This window comes from Zonotrichia leucophrys, chromosome 1A (assembly GCF_028769735.1).
Source record: "Zonotrichia leucophrys gambelii isolate GWCS_2022_RI chromosome 1A, RI_Zleu_2.0, whole genome shotgun sequence".
NCBI classification, from domain to species: Eukaryota; Metazoa; Chordata; class Aves; order Passeriformes; family Passerellidae; genus Zonotrichia; species Zonotrichia leucophrys.
The window spans coordinates 2,006,611-2,027,683 of record NC_088170.1 but is presented as its reverse complement, the minus strand read 5'-3'; the positions used below and the strand labels follow the sequence as shown (position 1 = coordinate 2,027,683).

The following is a 21,073-nucleotide window of genomic DNA, read 5'->3' as shown; positions in this document are numbered from 1 at the left end:
GCCACTGGAAAAAGAAAAAAAACTTTTTTTTTTTTTAATTGAACTGTATCCCTAATTCTTTACATTTGTTATATACTTAGGAACTGGAAAGAGCTTGGAGAGAATATGATAAATTGGAGTATGATGTAACTGTAACAAGGAACCACATGCAGGACCAGCTCGATCGGCTTGGAGAAATTCAGGTGTGCCAAAGATCTTAAAATAATACACTCAGTTCACTTGGACTTTGTATGAGTTTTAAAACTATTCAAATGAAAAAAGGGAACAAATGGTGAACTAAATTACAAACTTTTACTTTCTTTTTCTACCTTGTAAGTTCTGAAGAAATGATCAGGTTTTTCTTTTTTTTTCACATATAAGACTGATACTCCTTTGTCTAGGAGCTTCCTTTTTTTGTTTCAGTGAGCAGGTTTGAAACAGGATGGTTTTCTCAGACCTTAGTTGCTCTGATAGTCATAATACATCTTCACACAAATCCTTCCATTTCTCTGAATATTTTTAAAATAATTGATTTTGATAAAATTATTTATTACAGGAAATGCTGTGGGTGTTGCTTCAGGCCTTCCAAACGAAGGATGGTGCTGTGTATTCTAGTACTCAGGAGCTGGTGCTGAATTCCTCAGCAAGGCTCTGTGTGGCACACTCACAGATAATATGGACATGCAGGTGTCACAGATATCTGGCTGTGCTCTGCACTGCAGGATCTTTGCTCCAGGGGTTGATTTTCTGTGCAGCCACAAAAGAGATTGCAATGATTTCCAAAATCTGGAAAACTTGCATTGATTGGTGCACAGTGTGCATGTGAATACATTTATATGCAAACACTGTTCATCTCCACCTGGTTTGGTTCCTTTTCCATGGCTCTATGTGGGTCTCCTGTGCAAAGCCTGCCTGGATTTTCTTTGGAGACCAAAGATGAAATTCTGCTCTTGAAGTGAAGTTTGAATTAGCAGATTGCTCTCAAATTGACTGAGGCATTATGAAATAAGTCCATCTTTTATTTTCCTTCATTGTGAAAGGATGTGCAGTGTAAAGAGAGAGAAAGGTTTTCTCTTTTTTTTTTTTTTTTTGCACTTGCAATGCATTGAGCATTGGACATGTTCATTTTTAAATTTGGTAGTTACTCCAAAAGTTTTTTCATTATCTTTACAAAATAAAAAAAAAAATAAAATAAAAATCACTGTTATAGAAGCATTATGTACTAGATTAAATTATACATTTTTAAGTTTGGCAGTTGCTCCAAAAGTTGAAGTTATTTTCATTATCTTTACCTAATAAAAAAAAGAAATAAATAAATAAAATTCACTGTTATAGAAGCATTATGTGCTAGATTAAATGATACATTTTTAAGTTTGCTAATTAGTGGCCATATTTGCTGGCAGACTGAATCAGCAGGGATACAGCGTGCTCAGATTCAGAAGGAGCTCTGGAGAATTCAGGATGTCATGGAGGGTTTACTTAAACATAAACAGCAAAGAAGCTCTTCTGAGGCAGGTAAGCAATAGGGAATGATACTGCATCATATAAATTTTTTTAATATAAGCTCCATCATTGCTTTTGTATGTTTGAAAAAATGGCACAATGACTAAGAAGAGAACAAAGTAAATACTACTTTAAATTGGTGCTTGGTGTCTTTGGTTGATAGCAGCAGGTTAGAGTTCATATTTTTAAAGCTGTTTATTGAAAACCATTTTTCTCTTTTTTTTCTCCACACCTTCCCCCAAACAGGCATCATGGTATCAAGGACATTTTCTTCTATTAAATATAAAAATGAGGTATGGTTTTAGCATATTTACTATTTTAGCATTATGGAAGTTGTAACATGGCTATGATAAAAACAAGTGTTATTGTGAATATTTTAAGGATGTCTGAAGGATGTATTCAGTATGTTTCTGTAAAAACACCATACTATGAACTAGTTTTAAAGACTGATAGCTCCTCTAGTAATTCTAACACTCATTTGTACTGTGTCTCTGTATTCTCACTGGTATGTTTCTCTTTTCCATTTCTTACCTTTTCCTCTCCCTAGGCTCATAACATAGAAATATGAACCCTGATTTATGTTTTCTACCCACCACACATTTCATGGGAAGAAATACATTGCTTTATATGTTTATTCAGATATTGAGCCTGGTTCTCAGATGGCCAGAGCACCCACAAGAAGAGCTGAGACTGTGGGAGCTCCCAAATGTTCAATTCCTCTGAAAATCTGGCTGGAAGTTACAGTTTTAAAGGGACATTGTCATGGTTATCTAAAGTGTGTGCAATATCCATCTGGCTTACAGAACTTTCTAAAAGTCTCATTTATGTAAAATCTTTCAAAAGATAATGGATTTAATTTCTAAAAGTATGATTTAGGGAGTTTGTACATGTCCAGCAGAAAGCACAGGTGCTAGATTTATTTTTTCCTTTTTGTTAAATGTGACATTGTCCCTTTAACTGCAAAATCTATAGCTGCTGTAGCCATGGTAATATATTTTTCTTTTTAAGTTATAAATAACTGTACCAGGTGCTCATGTCTAAATAAGGTGACTATTCTACAATCTTTAGGAAGAGGAAGTAGTCCCACCTCGTCCTCCACTCCCTCGGTCCTATGACTTTACAGAGCATCCTCCCATAATCCCCCCTCTGCCCAGTGATAGCAGCTCCTTGCTCTGTTATAGCAGGGGCCCAGTACATCTGACAGAAGAAAAGAAGATGTACCAAGTTCAAGGATATCAGAGAAATGGATCTTACTGTGTAAGTGGCTTAAACTGCCACGTTGTTCTTGAAGCATCCTCCCTCCTTTGCACAGCCACCGTTTTTGTTTACTCATCTGGCTACTTCTGTGTTATGGTTTCACTTTTATTTGGTTTTGTTTAGAGCTGCATCATTTGCTCTTCACATTCTCCTGTCATCTGTTCTGTGCATATATAAAATGTCTTAAGACTTAAATGTCATAAATTTGGATTCTCCTGACTAGTTCTTTAAAAAACTCTGGGCTCAGCTTTTGAAGCTTGTACCAGTTTGTTTCCAGAAGATCATTAAAAAAACCCCATCACTCTGCCTTTTTATGGCAATTTTTTCTGATTGTTTGCAAATGTTGTTACTCAAATTAACTACCAGAAAACACTTCTGCCATACCACTTGAAGGATGGAACACTGTCTTCAAGTGAAAGCAGAGTTATCACGAAATAATTGGTTTGAGTCTTAAGACATAAATACTTGCAGCAAAGTGCCTGTTTATTTACCTCATGCCTTGCTGTTCCTCAGGGTCCTGATTATAGGCTTTATAAGAGTGAACCTGAGCTAACTACAGTAGCAGAAGTGGATGAGTCTAATGGTGAAGAAAAAACAGAACCGGTTTCAGAATCAGAATCTTCTACTAAAGGTTTGTTCCCAGGCACGGTGTTTGTAACCTTTCAGCTTTCTCACAAGGAGTGCAGAGCTCAGCTGTGTTGTAGAAGCTGCCTCAAGGTTTGTGCCTTTGCAGCCTGTCCATTTCTCAGTTTGATGGAACGGCTTCCACAATAAAATAATGATTTAATTATATGACGAGAGAAATTTCAGTCAATTACACCGCAGAAAAATCAAACATTACACTCACCAACAAGCCTGAAATCCTTATTGACACCATGTCTAATCACATCACTCACATTCCCCACACGCCATTCCCTTGAACAATTACCCATTTTATGTTCTTGCCCTTGAACAATTACTGAGTTTTTGAATCAAGCTCCCGATGTTATGTCACTGGAACGTCCAAAAAGGCAGCACCGCAGAATTTTCAGGCTCTCATAAGGCAGGGAAACAATGTCTTTTTCTTTTTTTTAATCTTGTAATTGTTGAATTGCCTTCTGTCCTCTGATATAATAGGAATAATGATCATGACCTTGGAGTGTACAGACAATAAAGGTCTTGGCAATTGCTAAATGCTTTAGATTCTTCTCTTCATCTAGCTCCCATAAAAGCTACTAATTGCTTGGTAGAGTCTTTTACCAGGAAGTGCTTCTCAATTCTGTTTGTTAAAACACACAGAATAGTTTGTTAAAGGTGGCTTCAGGAAAAAGGCCAGCTTTAGCACCTCCCAAAAACCATATTAAGAGCTTTCAGGAAAACTACCTAAACTTAGCTATTTTTTTACCCTAAAGATTGATGTTGCCAGTGGCAGCAGGATCACTGCCTTCTCTTTTGGTGCTTTGACATTACAGAGCAGGCTGATGCAGTGGTAACAGAATTTTACCAAGAATTATACTTTTACAAAGATATTGTTTCCATCAGAATGGTCATAGAGGTTTTTAAAACTGAGGTTAGCATACAATTTGGGTATAAACTCTGTGAATGGCCCTGTGATATAATTAAGCGTGCACTTACCACACAATTTGTCAATTCAGACTCTCTGGGGTATTTGCTGAGATACAATGTTAAGGCACATAATTAAATTCCTGTTAACTTGGTGGCAGAAAATGGAATATTTATCCTGAGATTTGCTAATCATCAATGACCTAAATTGAGAAACTTGTCTTTCTGACAACATGCCTAGGTTTCATTGACCTATGATGTTTCTGATTATTCACAGTAATTTATGTCAAAAGGTGAAGTTATGATAAAGACAAAATGAGAAAATCTACACTGACTGTGTAAAGAAACCCAACACTTTTTAAGCACCTTTAGTCTGCTGTCTGTCTCAAAGACAGAAATTATTTTATTCTGTCCATTTGTAGAAAAACAGTCCTCAGTGAGGGAAAGCAGTAGTGCAAATTCCTCTAAGATTAATAATGTTTAGAGGTGTGGAACAGAATAGCTGCAGTGGTAGCAAGCAGTGAGAGGCTCTGTATATTCTAAAACTCCCTCCAGTGTGTGGTTTATCATAGCTGTGTTTTATCATGTGAGCAGATGAATTTTCTAACAGACATCTCTTGTTCTGGGCATTCACTCACAATAACAATCCCTGTGCAGTAGGAAAATGTAACCATTGCTGATTGTTTCAGTTCTGTTATAGTGTGTAATCCATGACAGGAAACATTTTTATGTCATTCTGTCTTAAGTTTTTAAGATGATGAGGGAAAAAACAGGCAGCTCATCTCTGAGTTTTTTCTGCCTTGCTGTTTTAAGAAGTTATACCTCAGTGATGGAAGTTTCTTACTGAGGGTGTTTCTAAAAATAAATATTTTCAGAGGAAATTTAAAAAGGTTTTTCTAGTGGCTGTGCACTGTGGTTAAAGTACTGAGCACTTGCCATGCCAGCCATTTCCCTCTCTTTTCAAACATCAGCAATTAAAGGGAAATGGGAACAGATATGGGAGCAGAGGAATATTTGTGACCTGTGTGGTACATAAAGGTGACACAAAAAGAAAATGGAATTCTGCTGTGTTTTATCCTTTTTTATGTCTAAAGGGCATCCAAACTGCTGCTTTATAGCAGAACAACCTCAGCTCCTGTTTTCACTCACAGCTGAGCAGGCTCAGGGTGATTTAAGGCACACACAGACATCAGCATTGGTGTGTGCACACACAAATGAAACCATGCAGGAGCTGCCTGGACTTTCCATGTCTGCGCCCACCAACCCTCAGCACCACTCTCTGAATCTGCCTTTTGGAGAAGGGTTCCCAAGGCTGACAATGTGTCTTTTCTAGAAAACCAATCACCAGTTTTGGCAGCGTTTTGCACAGCACTCAGTTTGTTGCTTTGCTGTTTTGCAGGCTCACATTTCCCTGTGGGAGTTGTACCACCCAGAACCAAATCCCCAACACCAGAGTCCTCAACAATAGCATCCTATGTCACCTTGAGGAAGAACAAGAAGATAGATCTAAGAACGGTACTTGAAAATGACCTTTGAGCATTGGTTGTGTTCATTTTTAAGTCTGGTAGTTACTTTAAAAGATTGAAGTTATTTTCATTGTCTTTACCAAAAAAAAAGAAAGAAAGAAGGATTGATCACTGTTATAGAAGCATTTATATACTAGGTTAAATTATACATGTTTACGTTTGGTAGTTACTCCAAAAGTTGAAGTTATTTTCAATATCTTTACCAAAAAAAAAAAAAAAAGGAAAGAAAGAAAAATCACTGTTGTAGAAGCATTATATACTAGATTTAGCATTATATACTTAATTAATTATACTAGTTGGAATCTTTTGGGGTTTTTTTTACATGGGTCAGGATTGGGATTGAAAGCACTGGAGATGGTATTTTGTGTTTGGACTCAGATGTTTATTACTTATCTATATTACAGTCTTACAAGCTGTTGTTCTACAACATTTTACTAATAAATTAGAAAATGTCTCCTTATTTGTCTCTACAAAGTCTTTTAAAGAAAAGCTATTTAATTAAGAAATTACACTTAAATTATTTTTATTTTTTACTCAATAACTAATCACTTGTGTCCTGCAATGCAGACTTTTCTAATTACAAAGTCCCACTCAAACCCATAAAGAAAAAAGTAAAGAAGATGTAGAAAAAAGAGCAGCTACTACCTTAAAACCTCTATTATAGCTTTATGTATATTACTGTATTCTAAAACTTTAAACTCTTAAGTTTTCAACTATGTAATATTACATATTTCCATTTATACTACACACTTATAATCTCGGTTCTATCATTCAAGCTAAGAAACTTTTGCTAAAACCTCAAGTTAATGTAGTGTTTTCTTAAAAGTCTATACCTAAAAGCACAAAAAGTCTAAAATTCTGAACATCCAGAATTCTAACAGAGACTGCTCTAGAAGGAATGATAAAATGATAAATGCTGTGCATGTTAAACTGCATGGAGACGCTCAAACTGGGCGAGAGCTGAGTGGGAAATGATAAATCTGCTGAAATTCAGGCTTGAGTTGAAAGCACATGAAGCATCTTTCAAACACTTGTATTTGACAATTTTAACAGCCCCTTTATAACAAACACAGGCTTTTGTTTATTTCAGTTCTAAAACAATTTGGGAAATAGCTAAAGCAGCCAGAAAATAGGATATAGTCAGCAGTATGCAGGTAATGGGCCTGAAATTCAGATTGGACAGTTCTGTAGTCTCTGGGTTAAAGACACACATGTACATGGAGTTCATGCAAAAGAGAGGAAAACTTTTGCCAGAGTTACAGTACAAATAATAGAAGAGAAGTTGTGAGAAGAAAGGGAGAGGAGAGAGAAACTCCCAGGATCTTGGCTGGAGAAAGAATACCACTTTTCATAATCAAATCAGTTCCTGTAAGGGCACTGAATGCAGCTGATTAGCCTGAAGTCACTTTTGTCTGTCACAAAAAGTACAAATCTGCCTGAAAAACAGTGAATTTCAAGAAAAGATTAGGTAAATGGGTGTTAGTTTGGGAAAAATATAATGCTTAGAATTACAGATTGTTAAGTGGTAGTAAATTCACTTTGTTTCAGCCTGCACTTGCAGTTAAATGATGCCCAGCTGTAGTTTTTCTTGAAATAAAAAGGCAGAAATTACTATTAGATCAACTGGTATAAATGTCCTGGATCATTACATTTCAATTATGTTTCTGTCTCAGTCAAATATCTCGTGTTTGCCGGTTTTATAATGTCTGGTGAATTGTTTCAGCTTGAGAGGGTGGCTCAGAGAGCATCTACCCATTCTCCTGATGTTTATAGTTGGTGATGGTGATGTTATTGTTCAGAAGAGCAAATTATTCCTTCCTTTTATTTTGCATTTCAGTGTTCATTTATTGTTAATTGGTATTTGTAGTGGGTTTTTTTTCACAAACATAGGAGGTCTTTATTGCCCACTATTTTTCTGCCCTTTAGTAAATCATTAGGTGATCTCTTCTGGTAAGTTACAGTCTGAAATCTTAGTTTTTAGTGAAACATGTATATATAAATATTTTTTTTTCCCTTCCATTTAAGGAAAGACCAAGGAGTGCAGTGGAGCAGCTGTGCCTTGCAGAAGGCTCAAGGCCTCGAATGACTGTGGAGGAGCAGATGGAAAGAATAAAGAGGCACCAACAAGCTTGTCTGAGAGAGAAGAGGAAAGGACTCAACATTATTGGTGTTTCAGAGCAGTCTCCCTCCCAGAGCTTGTCCTATGTCAGGGATAATCCTCTCAAACTGGCACAGGTGGGTGATGTAAAGCTTTGATGTGCCCAGTTAAAAACTGGACACACCTAATTGCACCTAATGGTAGAAGCCACTTCTTTGCCTTTTTGGGAAGCAAACACCTCAAATCCACATTGATTGTGGATCAAATCCTCATTTGATTGTGCACTGTGATGTTTGGGAACAGGGCGGGTGTTTTGGTCAAAATTTGCAAACAGGGTGAAATTGCAAGGTTTGGGACTGAAAACAAGATCAGGGAGACTCTGTTGATGTTGAAATGGAGTCAGTGCTGATTTTTCTGCCTGTAATGTATTCAAACATCTGCAGCATTTTTAGGAAGGAATGTATATTTATGATCAGAGCACCTAAGTGATGCTCTTCTGCTGTGGTGTTTGAGCCCATAAATACATTAAAACAGAACCTACACTTTTGTTTTCACCCTTCTTAAACTTGGTTATTTGCTTGAAAAGTTTATTCATGGGTAAAGGATGGAGAGAGAGGAGGAAGATACAATTGCTTGTCACCAACCAGGAAATATTATTCTGGATATATATCTAAAAAACCCCCAGACAATCAAGCAAAACCCAAAAAGCCAAACCAAACACAGATATGGGATAGCAGATTTTAGGCAGCCTGCTACTTTCTAGATACTTAAATTTAGCTTTCTTTTCCAGTAACTTAAAGGAGTTGATTTTTGGTTTCTTTGGGTTTTTAATCTTCTGGAATACTTTTTCCTTCAGACCACATTGTTTACTGGCTTCTTTTTTTTATTAGTATTATTTGCTTTTCTGCTGGTGCGGAAATGCCTTCTTTATTTGTGTGTTTTGTAGGCATTTTAACATCTGATTTTCCAAAAGCACGTTAAATATATTGCAGTGTGAGGAAATCAGGTATTTCAAAAGATGATGTTTCAGCTTTGCATTTTGGGTTGGTTTTTTCACCTCTCTGCTACAGAGCTATACAAAAGTTACTTTTTCTTCAAGAACTTTGCATCCCCAGAAGACTCTGAATTCCATTTTAGCCTTTGCAGTAGAGCATCTGCATTTGGGTTGACATCAGGAGTGCTACATGTGAAGGGAGTTCCTACAAATATTTCTGTGATTAACACTGCCTTTCTCTTGAAGAGGTCATGCCAAGCAGAGAGAGCTGTGCAGATGTTTCTTTCAGTAGTTTTTACTGAAAAGGAAAGTTTAAGCTTTGTCTCTTCCCTGTGGTGTGGTTTCAAACCTCAGGGTGAGGGAGCTGCAGTGCTGTGTGCCACACCTGGGGGCAGAATCCAGAGTAATTCTGTTCACTGCCCCGTGTTCCTCAGTCTCCTCTGTGAAATCAGGCCTCTGTGGATGATAATAAATTTATAGAGTAAGTGAGAAGATCTCTGAATTGAATATTTAGCTAACAGTCCACATTACAAAGTCACTTTTTCTACAATAACTTTAATTCTTCCAGAATGCTATTTGGCTAAAAGCCCCAGGATGAGGTATTATGCTGAGTAATAGCTTTTATTTCTAAAAGCATAGTTTTTTATGTCTATTGATTTTTAGAAAAATGGTGCAATGGCATTAACTGCTGGAAGTCTTTTTGACTGTGGTTTGGTTATTTAAGAATTAGAGGGGGACGAGGATTTTATTAATGGCCTGCTGTGTAATTTTGAAGTGATTACCATAATCCAAAAGGAAGTTGCTTCACAACTGCTGTTGGGACGAGCAGATGATAAGGGGAGCACACTTTAATTCAGGAGAGCAGAGACTGATTTATGAACTGACTTAGGTGGAATTTCCCCTTAATAGGGTGCATGTGTTAGATCACAGGAGTTCAGCCTCGAGATTTACTGCTTCCATGGCTCCAGCTCTCAGATGAGCCTGCCTTCAGCTCTGCCAGTATCATGGTCACAGCTCACAATCTTGAGTCACCCCTACCGTCCTTCCTCAAAATTTCTATATCAACTTATTCTCTGCGCCATGGATTAATTTTTTCTTTACGAAATAATTAATGCTCTCTGCCATTATCAGATACTGTGTTGTCCTCTATTAAATCAGTTCACACCGCAGGCTTGGAGGATACCCAAGATAATTGGAGGAAGTGCATGCAGGTGCACTGAGAATTTTGTGCTGAAAGCAGGTTTTTATCGATTTTTGTTCTTAAACCAGAAAAAGCTATTTTATAAAAAGAGCAGCACTTATGAATGCAAGTAAGAATGCTGCTGAGCTGATTTGTGACTGAGCTAATTATGAATGAAATTTCAGAAGATCAGGGTGACATTGAAATGCTGGAAAGGAAGATGGGGCAGAAAGTACAATAATCTTGCAGACAAAGAAATGTTAGGCTGAACTGTTTTGAAAGGTGAAAAACGAGAAAATTTCGAGTTCTTAATGATTTCTATTTTCCTTACTGCAATCTATGCTTAAGATTTTTTCAAGTATTTCTTTTTTAATCAGTCAGAGGGCAGCAGAAGGCTCAGAACTGTGATAACTTCTGTAACAATATGTCCATGTACCAATTTTATTCCTCAGAATCGGAGAAAGGATGATACAGTGTCTGGCAACATGAAGGAGTTCGAGAGCACCGGCAGAGAAAATAATTTGAAACAAAATAATGGAAGTCCTGGAGAAGAAATAGCACAATTCAAAAATGATGGAGATGCAGAACATAATTCAAGTTTTACTAAAGAGGTACAGAACTAATTCCTTATTAAACTGTTCAATAACATAATTCAAGTTTTGCTAAAGAGGGACAGAACTATTCCTTATTAAACTGTTCATCAGCTTATCTTGCAGTAGCAAACTATTTTGAGACACATGTACCAGAGGATGGGAAAGTTAGCCAGTTCCTTTCTCTTGAAAGATAAAGACTTCCTATTGAAAATACAATATTCTGTAGAGAATCACAAAATTCAATGGGATCTGTCTATAGCTGAGACATGGAATTTACTTGTATGCGGTCTTTAAATAATAATAATCATTGACATATTCATTGCTTAGGCTACCCCAGTGGAATTTTTGACAGCCATTTACAGTCCCTGAATTTTTGTTTGGTTGGCTATAATGCATCAAATGGTTTATAGAAAGCAGAATAAAGCTGACACAACAAATTACACATGGAAATAGGCAGTACCTGTACTTATAGATATTTTTCATTGCTTTGATTTCTGCCCTGAAATAGTTTGAAACACACTTGGCAGGGAATTACCCTGGTGTTTCTGGTACTAAAGTTCCCTTAAGACTCAGCAAAACCAGACTGACTGTGAAGAATGGATTACTAGAGTTGCTTCTACATAATCATATCCTGTTTATGGTTTAATATTTTTTTAAGTGTTGTGTAGAGGTTTTTTCTTCTTCTATATCCATATTCCTCAATAAATGATTCTTTTATTTAATCATTCTTTTGCTTTCCTATTTTATATTTAGTTTATATATATATATCTGATGGAGAATGGTATAAAATCAAATAACTAATTTCTATTGTTATCCATTGGAAAAACTTGAGAGACTGTTGCTTTGTTAAATAGGCAAATATTTCAAAAGGAAAACTATGTAATACACTCAAATTGTTGATATGTAATCAGACCTTAAAAGCAGCATTCAGTCTTATCAACAAAATATTGCAGCATCTGGGATTTTTGTTGGCATCATGAGGAGAGGGATAGCATGGAAAAACAGGCAGGCTGCAATCCAAAGAGCTCAGAGGAGTTCTGGAAGTTATTAAGGCAAACCCTGCCCCTGGCCTCTGGTAGAAGTTTTAGGATAACTCTATTAACCTGCATGGTATTGATAAAAATTTCTTAAGTTATGTAATTCTGAGTTACTAAGTATACATGATGGCAAAATTTGTCTGTTAATAAAACTGTTTCCTGGTACTGTATTTCTTATCTGCCACTTAGTGTGTGTTACAGCTTTTTGTTTCATGATTTCAATTTTTTTATAGCTGTCAAAAACTGATGATCTTTTATCAGATGCACATGTTGTATCTGACTCAAAAGAAGGGAGTAATGAAGAGAAAGCAGAAAAGAAAAATAAATTGGAAGAAACACATGATGGTGATATAAGGTAAAAATCAAACAAGATGTTCAGAGGCTATTTTAAACTTGCATGCTGTATTTATTAGCTGAATGGACCAAGCAATTGCCATAAATACTGAAAAGGTTTATTTCTATGGTTTTGAGAGGTTTATATATAGGGAAATCTAGTGAGAGGGTTGACTGCTGCAGAGGTTCAGTCAGAGTTGATGACTTGGAGGGTGAAGCAATGTTTATTCTTAAGTGTTGTCCCAGTTATAACCAGAATGCATTCATAATCCTTGTCTTGGCCTCCAAAATGTGTTTAATAATGTCAGTTCAAGCTTTGTATCAATTTATTGTGAACACTCCAGCCAGTGCTCCATAGCGTGTTCTTTATTGCTGATTAATTTAGGAGCAAACTAAAGATCTTATTCTACATCTCCTGCTTCATTTTTTCCCTCAGCGCTTTGCAGGGTTGCAGAATTGGAGGGATATTATATCTCGGATATTTCTCTCTCACAATTCCTGGCTTTGGTGTAAGTTCCACTGCAGGTCCTAAGTGAGTTCTCACCTTAGGTCATGACTTTGTCACAGGACCCTGCAGCAGTAGGAAACTGCAGGAGTGCAGAAAGGAAAGGAATTAAATCCCAGGTGCTTTTTGAAAAGTGTAACTACACAAAGTAAGAAGGATTTCAAAATGCCTGCTTAATTTATGCTACCCTAACTTGTAAGTTGCAGCTTTTTTCTGTTAACAGGAGAAAATTAAATTAAAGCTCCTACACTTAGTGGTTAACACCTGAAATTAAGTTAGAGCAGGTTCTAAATGCTGTGCTTTTTTTAAGCAGCTTGCAGAGTGTGACCACAGTTGCAAACCACAAACCCAAAAGCAGCTCAGAAGAAAGTGAAATACTCAGTGTTCAAGAACAAGAAGGGATTGTGTCTTCATTTGAATTAGCAGCACAGTCTTCAAAAGGAAATCAGGCAGCAGCAGGTATGGAAAAGAGTTTGGCTGAAGCACAACTTATCCAGTACATATGTAAAACTTCATTTCATTTTCATTGTGTCTTTTGATGCTCTCAAACCCTTGTGAGCTGAAAATGCTGAGCTAGTCTACATGTGAAGTGTACAGTTCTATAATGCACAGAAAAATAGTTTCCCAGTGGGCAGCTACAGAAACTCCATTTTTCTGAGGTTTTAATATAGCTTTTATAGTTGCTAATTCAGGGATTTAAATAACTGTTGCCAGAAATTGAGTCATGCTGTAGTTGTTGGTTGGAGCCAATCCTTCCTTTTTCATCTCAGTCCTGGGTATGTGTAGACTTTTTACCATTGCTCCCTGCTGCTGAGTGACCTTAGATATGCCCAAAAAAGTGGAATTATTGAGTTTCCAATGTTTTAAACTAGCAAGGAAAAGACCCCAGTTTGGCCACATTTTGAGGAGTAAGAAAAATTAAAAAAAAAACCAGAAAACAGCTCCTGAGTGGAGCAATGATTGGTGGTGGCCTATTCTGCAAGAAGAGAAGAGTGGAATAAAACAAAACTGTGTGCAAAGAAGGAAAAAAAGGAGTGAGTGGGGAAGGAGGAAGGGAGAAGATAGACTTCAAGACATTATTTGCTGATGGGAATGGTTAAGAAAGCCAAATGGTTCAACTTATGGATATAAAAGGTGATCTGGACCTTTGTAGTGCAGTCAGCAATCCTCTCTGTGACTTGATAATCAAAACCAGAACTTGTCTGTGCATTTTGCACTGCTCAGCAGAATGAGGAGGTTCAGTTCATCTGAGCTGGGATATGAAGGTGGGTCTGGGCCTATCCCAACTACTTAAATTTCACTTTTTTCCCCCCTCTCTTTCTTGGCAACATAAAACATCAGCATTCCTGTGTTTGCTGTTCTGCTAGTTATTTCTAAGCCTGATTAGGGATCAGCTGTGCTGTCCCTTGAAGCTGTGCTTTTTGTGCTGACCAGATTTTAAGCCTTTACCTTGTGTAGCTTTCATTTATTTCTTACATTTGCTGTGGCTTGAAATGGTGCTTTTTTTCAAGCTGATCTTTATTATGGCTTCTGTAACTTGGACTCTTCTTTCTTTTGCTGTATGACTGGCAGTGAAAAGTTTGCCCTCCTCACCAGAGTCGTCCTTGTCACCAGCTCCATCCACACAGACCCAGCTGACAGAGGGATCCCATTTCATGTGTGTATAGTTACAGACAAGTAGGTGCTTGCTTTCCCACCTCTCCTCTTCCTGATATTCTTCCAGGTTATTTGTGCGCTGGTGTTTTTGGGAGAAACATCTGATACTCAGCAAGACAGTGTTACCTGCAGTGTTGAGTATAAATGAGCCAGAAAACAAATAAATTTGTGTATTGCTTTGCTTGCAAGGAGTGCATTCTCTGTCCAGCTACAAAGAGAAAGGGCTAATTGGTTTATCAGGCATGTTCTCCACAGCTGGCAGGGTAAATAGCCTTGGAAATAACAGCCTGGGCTGCTCCAAACCAGGGAGTTAAGGCACGAGCATCACTGCACAGGTGCACGTGAGTCTTGGTGCTTCAGCCATGGGCAAAATGGGCAACCAGAGCTCAGAGCTGGGAATGCCCAGGATGGAATGGGTAATGGCCTGAAGAATTCATGGCTTAAGACATAGAAACAACAATTATAAAACTTTATTTCCTTCTTTCTATAGAGAAAGCCCCACACAGCTGCTCTTTCCTGCTATAGTGGGTGATGGCTTCTAGGAATCAAGTTAGAAAGCATGAGTTAGGCCAGATTTACATTTTCTACTTCTGGTGTCACCCACTTAATAAATGGCAATGGAAATATAAAGTGTGTGTTTGTTTGGGCAAGTGTTTAACAAAATTAGTAGGATATCAGTGTCAATGCGTCAGCACTTCACCTGCATTTAAATCAATCCACATTTGTTTGTTCTTTGTTGTCAGGAAGTGTTTGTTTAAATGAGCATTCTGCTAAAAGAATGAGCTTTGCTTCAATGGCAATGTTCAATGTAACCTAAGAAAGCTTTAAAATCAAGAACAATTTAAAATTGAGACATTTTCAGTCATGTAGCATGAGAAACTATGAAAATACATTTTTTTAAATTTCCTGTCTCAGTCTCAATTGCCAAGGTTTCATTTTAGCAAACTTAGACTTATTAGTCATCACAGAGACCTTTCTAATATGAACTAAGGGCAAGAAACTATTTATACTCCTCAAACAAAAAAAATGACTATTATTAAAATATTTTCTCATTTTGAGAAAGTGGAAAATGCCATTTTCACATTCAGTCCTGACACTGCTCCTGCCTTCCTGATGGGTGTGGTCTGCCATGATTAGATTTAGCTTGAATTTTTATACTTTTATTCAAAATGTTTATTACAGAACTATTAAAAAAAAAAAAGTGTGACTTTCCTTCTGGAAATACTGATTTGTGTTAATGCTTTTCATGTTCACTGTATAAATATATATTTTTATATATAGATGTAAATTATGTATTTATAAATGTATATAAATATACTGTATAAATATACACACATTTATCATGCATCTCCTTTTTAAATATCACAAACATTCCCCCCATCCAGCTGAGTTTCGGGTCAGTAATGAAAGTGAAACTGCACTGCTGGATTCTGTCTGTAGGCACAGGGCACCTCTCAGGAAGGGGGGAGCAACCAGAAATCAGTCGCCAATTGCATTAAGCTGCTCTCAGCTCAGAAGATCAGATCAGCAAATTCATTTCCTTTAGGATTTTTGCTAAATAAAATAGAAATGAATAGGAAAAGGCTTGGTGAGGTGTATCCCCACAGCCAGTTCTGCAGGTGAAGCATTCCTGTGTTCAGGACAACTCTGCCCTCAAAAGCCTCTAAAGAGGCTTTAATTGCTTTTAATTTTCTGACAAAATGTCCATCTGGAATGGCACTTGTCAGTCTGATTCCCTGCTTGCACATGCCTCTCCCTGGTGGAGAAAGGATCCCAGAACTTGAGCCAAATTCCAAAGCAGATTTGTGCCGTGAGCTGGGTTTAGCATACAGGGGAGATGGATGGAGCACAGTGCTTGCTGCCCTCTCCTCCTGGGGCTGTGGTTCCAATATTCCAGGGCTTTGCTGAAGGATTCTGGCACATCTTTTAGCACACAGGAATTCAGCATCCCTCATTTTCAAGAAGTCTTAAGTGGCAAAGGGAACTCAAGGCTGTAGGGTCAGCCCTGGTCATATGCAACCAAATTTTTCAGGCAACATCTGGAAAATGTATAGTGGATTTCAGGGAATGAAGAGGTAATACCTGTATTTGGCTTTTACAGTCAATTAGAAAAATTACACTCTTGGCATGATGCCAGGGGAATTTGCCATAGGAAATTGGTGGCACAGGATACTGTAGGACTAAGGAGAAACCCCTTAACACAAGGCTCCTTTTTTGTCACTGCCCTCATTCTGCAGAGACAAATCTCTGTGTGTACCACCAGCCCTGTTAGATTTTAAGCATTGCATTTGCACTGAGTAATGGGGGGATAATGAAATTTCATACAGCACCTGGGTTCAAAGCTCAGGAACATTTTTACCAATGAACTGTTAAAAGTTATTTATAGAAGTCCTTGCAGCAATTACCAAAATACAGCAAGCTCTGGGTAGAGCAGTTGAAAAACACTTCCAGTGCAGTGTAGCAGCTCAATAATTCTGCATCCCCTTCCAAAATGTGCCTTGCATTTCTAAGGCTAGTTAGGATCTTTGCTGGTATTGCTGGTTTTAGGTGAAGAGCATTTGAAGGTGACCATGAGTAACAGGATAAAACTCTCTCATTCAAAGTGGTGTACATTTGAAAAAAAAACATCTTGGCTTTGCTTCTTTCTGTTGAAATATCTTGACAGCAGTATTATTCATCAGGAAAACACATTTTGGAAATAACTGATTTCTAAAATATTTTATTATGTTCTACACCTGCATTGCTAGGTTGAGGTCAGGAGTTCTTTGCTGTGTTTAATCCCCTGAGTTCTTTAGATTCTATTCTGTTGCTAAAATAAAGTAACTTCATCTGTGTCTGTCTTGCAGCACTAACGGCTTCTGTTGAAACAACTCATGCCTGAGATGTATGGACCTGACCTATGAAAATATGAGAAGATATTGTACAGTATATTTTAAATCTATGAAATTCATAGTTCTGATGCTTTTGGCCACAGAGCATCGTTTTATCACTTCCTGGAAAATGTTTATTCCAAGAGAGCTTTAAATGGCCCACGTGTACACTCAACAACCTTCAGATTGTTCTCCTGATACCAGCTTGCTGCTATGATTTCTGTGCACATAAAACAAAGGCTCTTTTTCATGTGCAGCCTACAGTCAGAACTTTATTTGCTATTCTTCAGAATTTCATGTTCTTTTAATGATGGATCATATAAGTTTACTTTTTTCCTTCTTTTAGATGCATAACTCGGTTAATTTTACATATCACCACTAAACCTTGTTTTACACTTTTTCAGCATTACAATTTATTGTTTTAACAATTTATTTGTAAAATTTTTATATATATATACATATAGATATATTTAAAATGTGCCATTTTTATTATTGCTTAGTAAGAGATGTCCTGTTTCTGCTGTAATGATTTCTTGGTCAGGTTGCAATGTCAGCAGTTACTGCCACACTTCTGTCAACATAGACATTAATGTTAGTGGTTCCTTTTTCTTGACTAAAATGGAGTGTAGGTATTTTGAGGTACTGGGCTTTTCCTTGATGGGGTTGGGGTGTGTACAGCAATAAGCAGGTTTTCAATCCAGTACTTAGTTTGTGTACAAATGTAATTATGTTCATTGTGTATATATTATACAATGAGCACATACGATGTAAGTATGAGAAGCCACTTATTATTGTTCAGATACGAATGTTCATATCCCATTTCTTTTATATCATATTAAATAAATGTTGATGTTCTTAAGGACTTGTATGGTTAGTATTTCTTCCAGCAAACAGATGTCACACTGTGTTCCACCTTTTGATGTGGGGAATGCAACAATTCCTACCCCACTGGCAACATCACCTGTCAAGCAGAGTAGCAGTGACAGACTCCTAAGAGATCCCAGTCTTCCTCTTCAGGAAAGAATTCAGGCTGCAACACAGAACAAAACAGACAACCTGAGACTGAGATGCAAGAAATACAGGTTCAGCTCCTGGCTCTCCCAGACTTGTGTTGTGATACTGGAACAATCACTTAGTCATTCTGCTCCTGCATTCCCTGCCTGTTTACACGGGAGGTAATAGCCTGTCTTAGTGGGGTGTGGTGAGCAGTAATTCAGTATTTGCAAACGCTGGTTGCCAAGTTCGCTGGGGTTAAGGAGAGAAGTGTGATGATTCCTGGAGGCTTTGGCATCTGCACAGCATCTTCCAGAAACTGAAAGAAAGCCTGAAATAATCTGTCACAGTGTTGTCACACTACAGATGTTACAAGCTTCGCTGTTCCGTCTCGCACAGCTGCCTGAATTTGCCTGAGACAAAAGAGGGTTAGAAAAGAACTAAGAAAACAAAAATATTTCAGGGAAAGCTTTTGAATCTTAGGCTGTAAAGCTAAGGAATCTTTTGCAGGTTCAGGCAGCTGCTGTGTGCTTCAGTGCATGTGTGTGCCATAAGTGGTAAGGCAAGTTTCACAGGAAGGCAGCTGCCAGCTCCTGTTGTGCTTTTTTCTTATCACACAAATCATATCCTGATCAAGTTAATATTGCTGTTCTAGAAGTTAAAGAATTCATTGTGCTTTTCCATAGAGGAATGCCTGATACTGCCTCACAGTTTGATATTACTTTACCATTACCCCTCTCCCCAAGTAGGAGTTTGTGTTTGTTGGATTCTTCTGGCACTCCCAGCTCTGCTCCGTGTTCTTCCTGGTGCTCTTTGCCACAAAGATACAGAGTATGCTGTCTGGCTGCCTGTTCTGCCATTTTCTGTGAAAAGTTAAAAAGTAGAAATTTTTTTGCTGAATTCAGCAGCAGAGCCTGGAGGGGTCACAGTGGAAGAGGTGGCTGAAGGAAGGATGAATGATGAATGCAGGCAGGCAGCATCAAGCTGAAGAGTTACCTCTTTTTTTGGAACAGCAGCCCCAAACTACTGCATCCTTCCATCCAAAAGACAGAGGAATGTGATTTTATTGCACAACCAGCCAAAGCTCAAGTGTTGAGTGGAACACCTGAGGCAAAGCAGATGGGACACACCCTGTTCTCTCCCTAACCCTCCTAGAGAGAGCTCTTTGCTGTCAAGTTTTGCAATCTCTTTCTGCCCTTGCTGCCAAGAAAAGAATTGCAACCAATAAAGGAAAGAATGACTAAGTGATTTTTGGACATTTATAGATGTTGCCTGTGTCTAAAGCAGTTGTTGGTTTGGTATATCTGCAAGGAACATGCAGTTGATAATGGAGCTGGGCAAGTTGGGGAAATAAGCAAGTTTTGCTGATAGAACTGTTGGCAAAGACAGCAAAGGTGAATGATGCAGGAATGTAGTAGTGATCATAGACTATAATTTCACTTCCTGTGGGCACTTGCTGCAAAGACTTGGAGTTTCATTGGGTGCTCTATTTTTTTGTCTTATGGAAAAAAAAATAATAATAAATGTATGGCTTTGTGTTATCACAGAGCATTTACTGTTTCTTACCTCATCAGAATAACTCATCCCAGTGATCATATTCCTAAGATATAGAAATATCAGAATACTGATATGGTCAGCCTTCAAACATCTATTTTATGTTTGTATCTAGGATATTTTTATATTTCTGACTGATTGCTTTATTGGCTATTGCACTGACACTTGTATATATGGAACGTGCTTTTTTTTCAAAAGCAAGAGTCCTTAGGAATAATGCAACACATTCTCTACAGATGTTCATGCTTTTCAGAACCAATTACATCTATTTTTGTCTTTTGTTCACCATTTGCATTGTTCCAAGGCTACTAGAGAATGTGAATCTTTAAAGTCCCTTAATAAAGTGACATTACTCAAAAAGTTATAGTTGGTGTCTTGGCAGTTTTTGTATGTTGTGGACTGGCTCAAAGGGAAAGACCTCACCAGGAAGCTGAAACCCAAACCTTGTTTATGTTACCACTAAGGTGGAAAAAGTAGTTCTCAGGTCACATTTCCTCAGAAATACGCATCATAAAATGAATCCAATAAGGTTCTGTTTTCAGGAAATCAGAAAAACCTTGCACCTTTCAATCTAAATCACATTAATTGGACAGATTGTGACAGAATTCTTATCCATCCTATTGGATCCACTGCATGTAGCAGGAGTGCATACATGAAAAACATTAATGAATTACACTGTCAGTAATAGATTTAATAAATAAACTCTCTAGGACTTAGACTAGTGAATTAAGTTGTACCCTGGGTGAGCGAAGCAGCAGAATAAATACCTTTAATCAGTGGTGCTGTTGGCTAAGTCTTACCTCAGACTTTTCATTATATTTTAAAGAAAAGGTGGAGGGGTTTTATTTTTCCTTGTCTAATAAACCATAAGTAGTACTCATTCAGATCTCAGAAATGGCCCATCATGTCTTTTCTGCACGGTACTATTTTGTCCCTGTGATCCTGGATTGTGCCATAATTATTTTCTAAAGTTATTCTAGGGTAGTTTAATTTTACCCCAGTTTGAATCCTAAGTTAAAATGTTATTTTCTGTCCTTTAGAAAGTTGACATTTAAACAGCCGATAAACAAATTGCCTGTACCTGGCATTGATAATATATCTGAAGCAACCTCATCTAACTTTTCTAGGGATGCACATGGAGCTAACAAAGCAACATCTGGCCTTTATTTCTTCTAAAGAGCATTTTAAATGCTTGCTGGTATATCCTAGGAGCTGTTTGGCTTGTCCATATGGGAACGCTGAAGAAGCTGCTGCAAAATAAAACAGAATATACTGGTGGCTGCAAACAAATGCCTGACCCAAAATGAAGGCTAAAAGCAGCTGCTTTCTGAACTTGACATGCACGACTTGTTACCCAGCTGTTCCAGATGTGTCAGCATTCAAATGTTACTCATGGAATGAAGATTTTGGGGCTTTTTTTTTTTTTTTTGTGGTGTTTCTTCATTCTGTGGTA

At 37.6% G+C, this 21,073-nt stretch overlaps 1 protein-coding gene across 20 annotated transcripts in view; it reads left to right on the top strand.

The window, feature by feature from the left end:
- The window catches only part of PLEKHA5 (pleckstrin homology domain containing A5), a 155,451-nt gene extending 135,473 nt beyond the window's left edge, over positions 1-19,978 (top strand). For 6 of the 20 annotated variants that reach the window (XM_064734917.1, XM_064734900.1, XM_064734891.1 and 3 more), the window contains 12 exons: positions 81-182; positions 1,383-1,494; positions 1,729-1,775; positions 2,551-2,739; positions 3,253-3,370; positions 5,681-5,796; positions 7,833-8,042; positions 10,532-10,690; positions 11,943-12,064; positions 12,861-13,006; positions 14,120-14,204; positions 17,050-19,978. In XM_064734917.1, the coding sequence (XP_064590987.1) occupies positions 81-182; positions 1,383-1,494; positions 1,729-1,775; positions 2,551-2,739; positions 3,253-3,370; positions 5,681-5,796; positions 7,833-8,042; positions 10,532-10,690; positions 11,943-12,064; positions 12,861-13,006; positions 14,120-14,204; positions 17,050-17,068 (1,425 nt within the window). In that variant the 3' untranslated portion in view covers positions 17,069-19,978. Of the gene's footprint in view, positions 1-80; positions 183-1,382; positions 1,495-1,728; positions 1,776-2,550; positions 2,740-3,252; positions 3,371-5,680; positions 5,797-7,832; positions 8,043-10,531; positions 10,691-11,942; positions 12,065-12,860; positions 13,007-14,119; positions 14,225-17,049 lie in introns of those variants that run through there. The other 14 variants (XM_064734961.1, XM_064734952.1, XM_064734925.1 and 11 more) reach the window with 6 other exon arrangements.
- Positions 19,979-21,073: the final 1,095 nt, after the last annotated feature.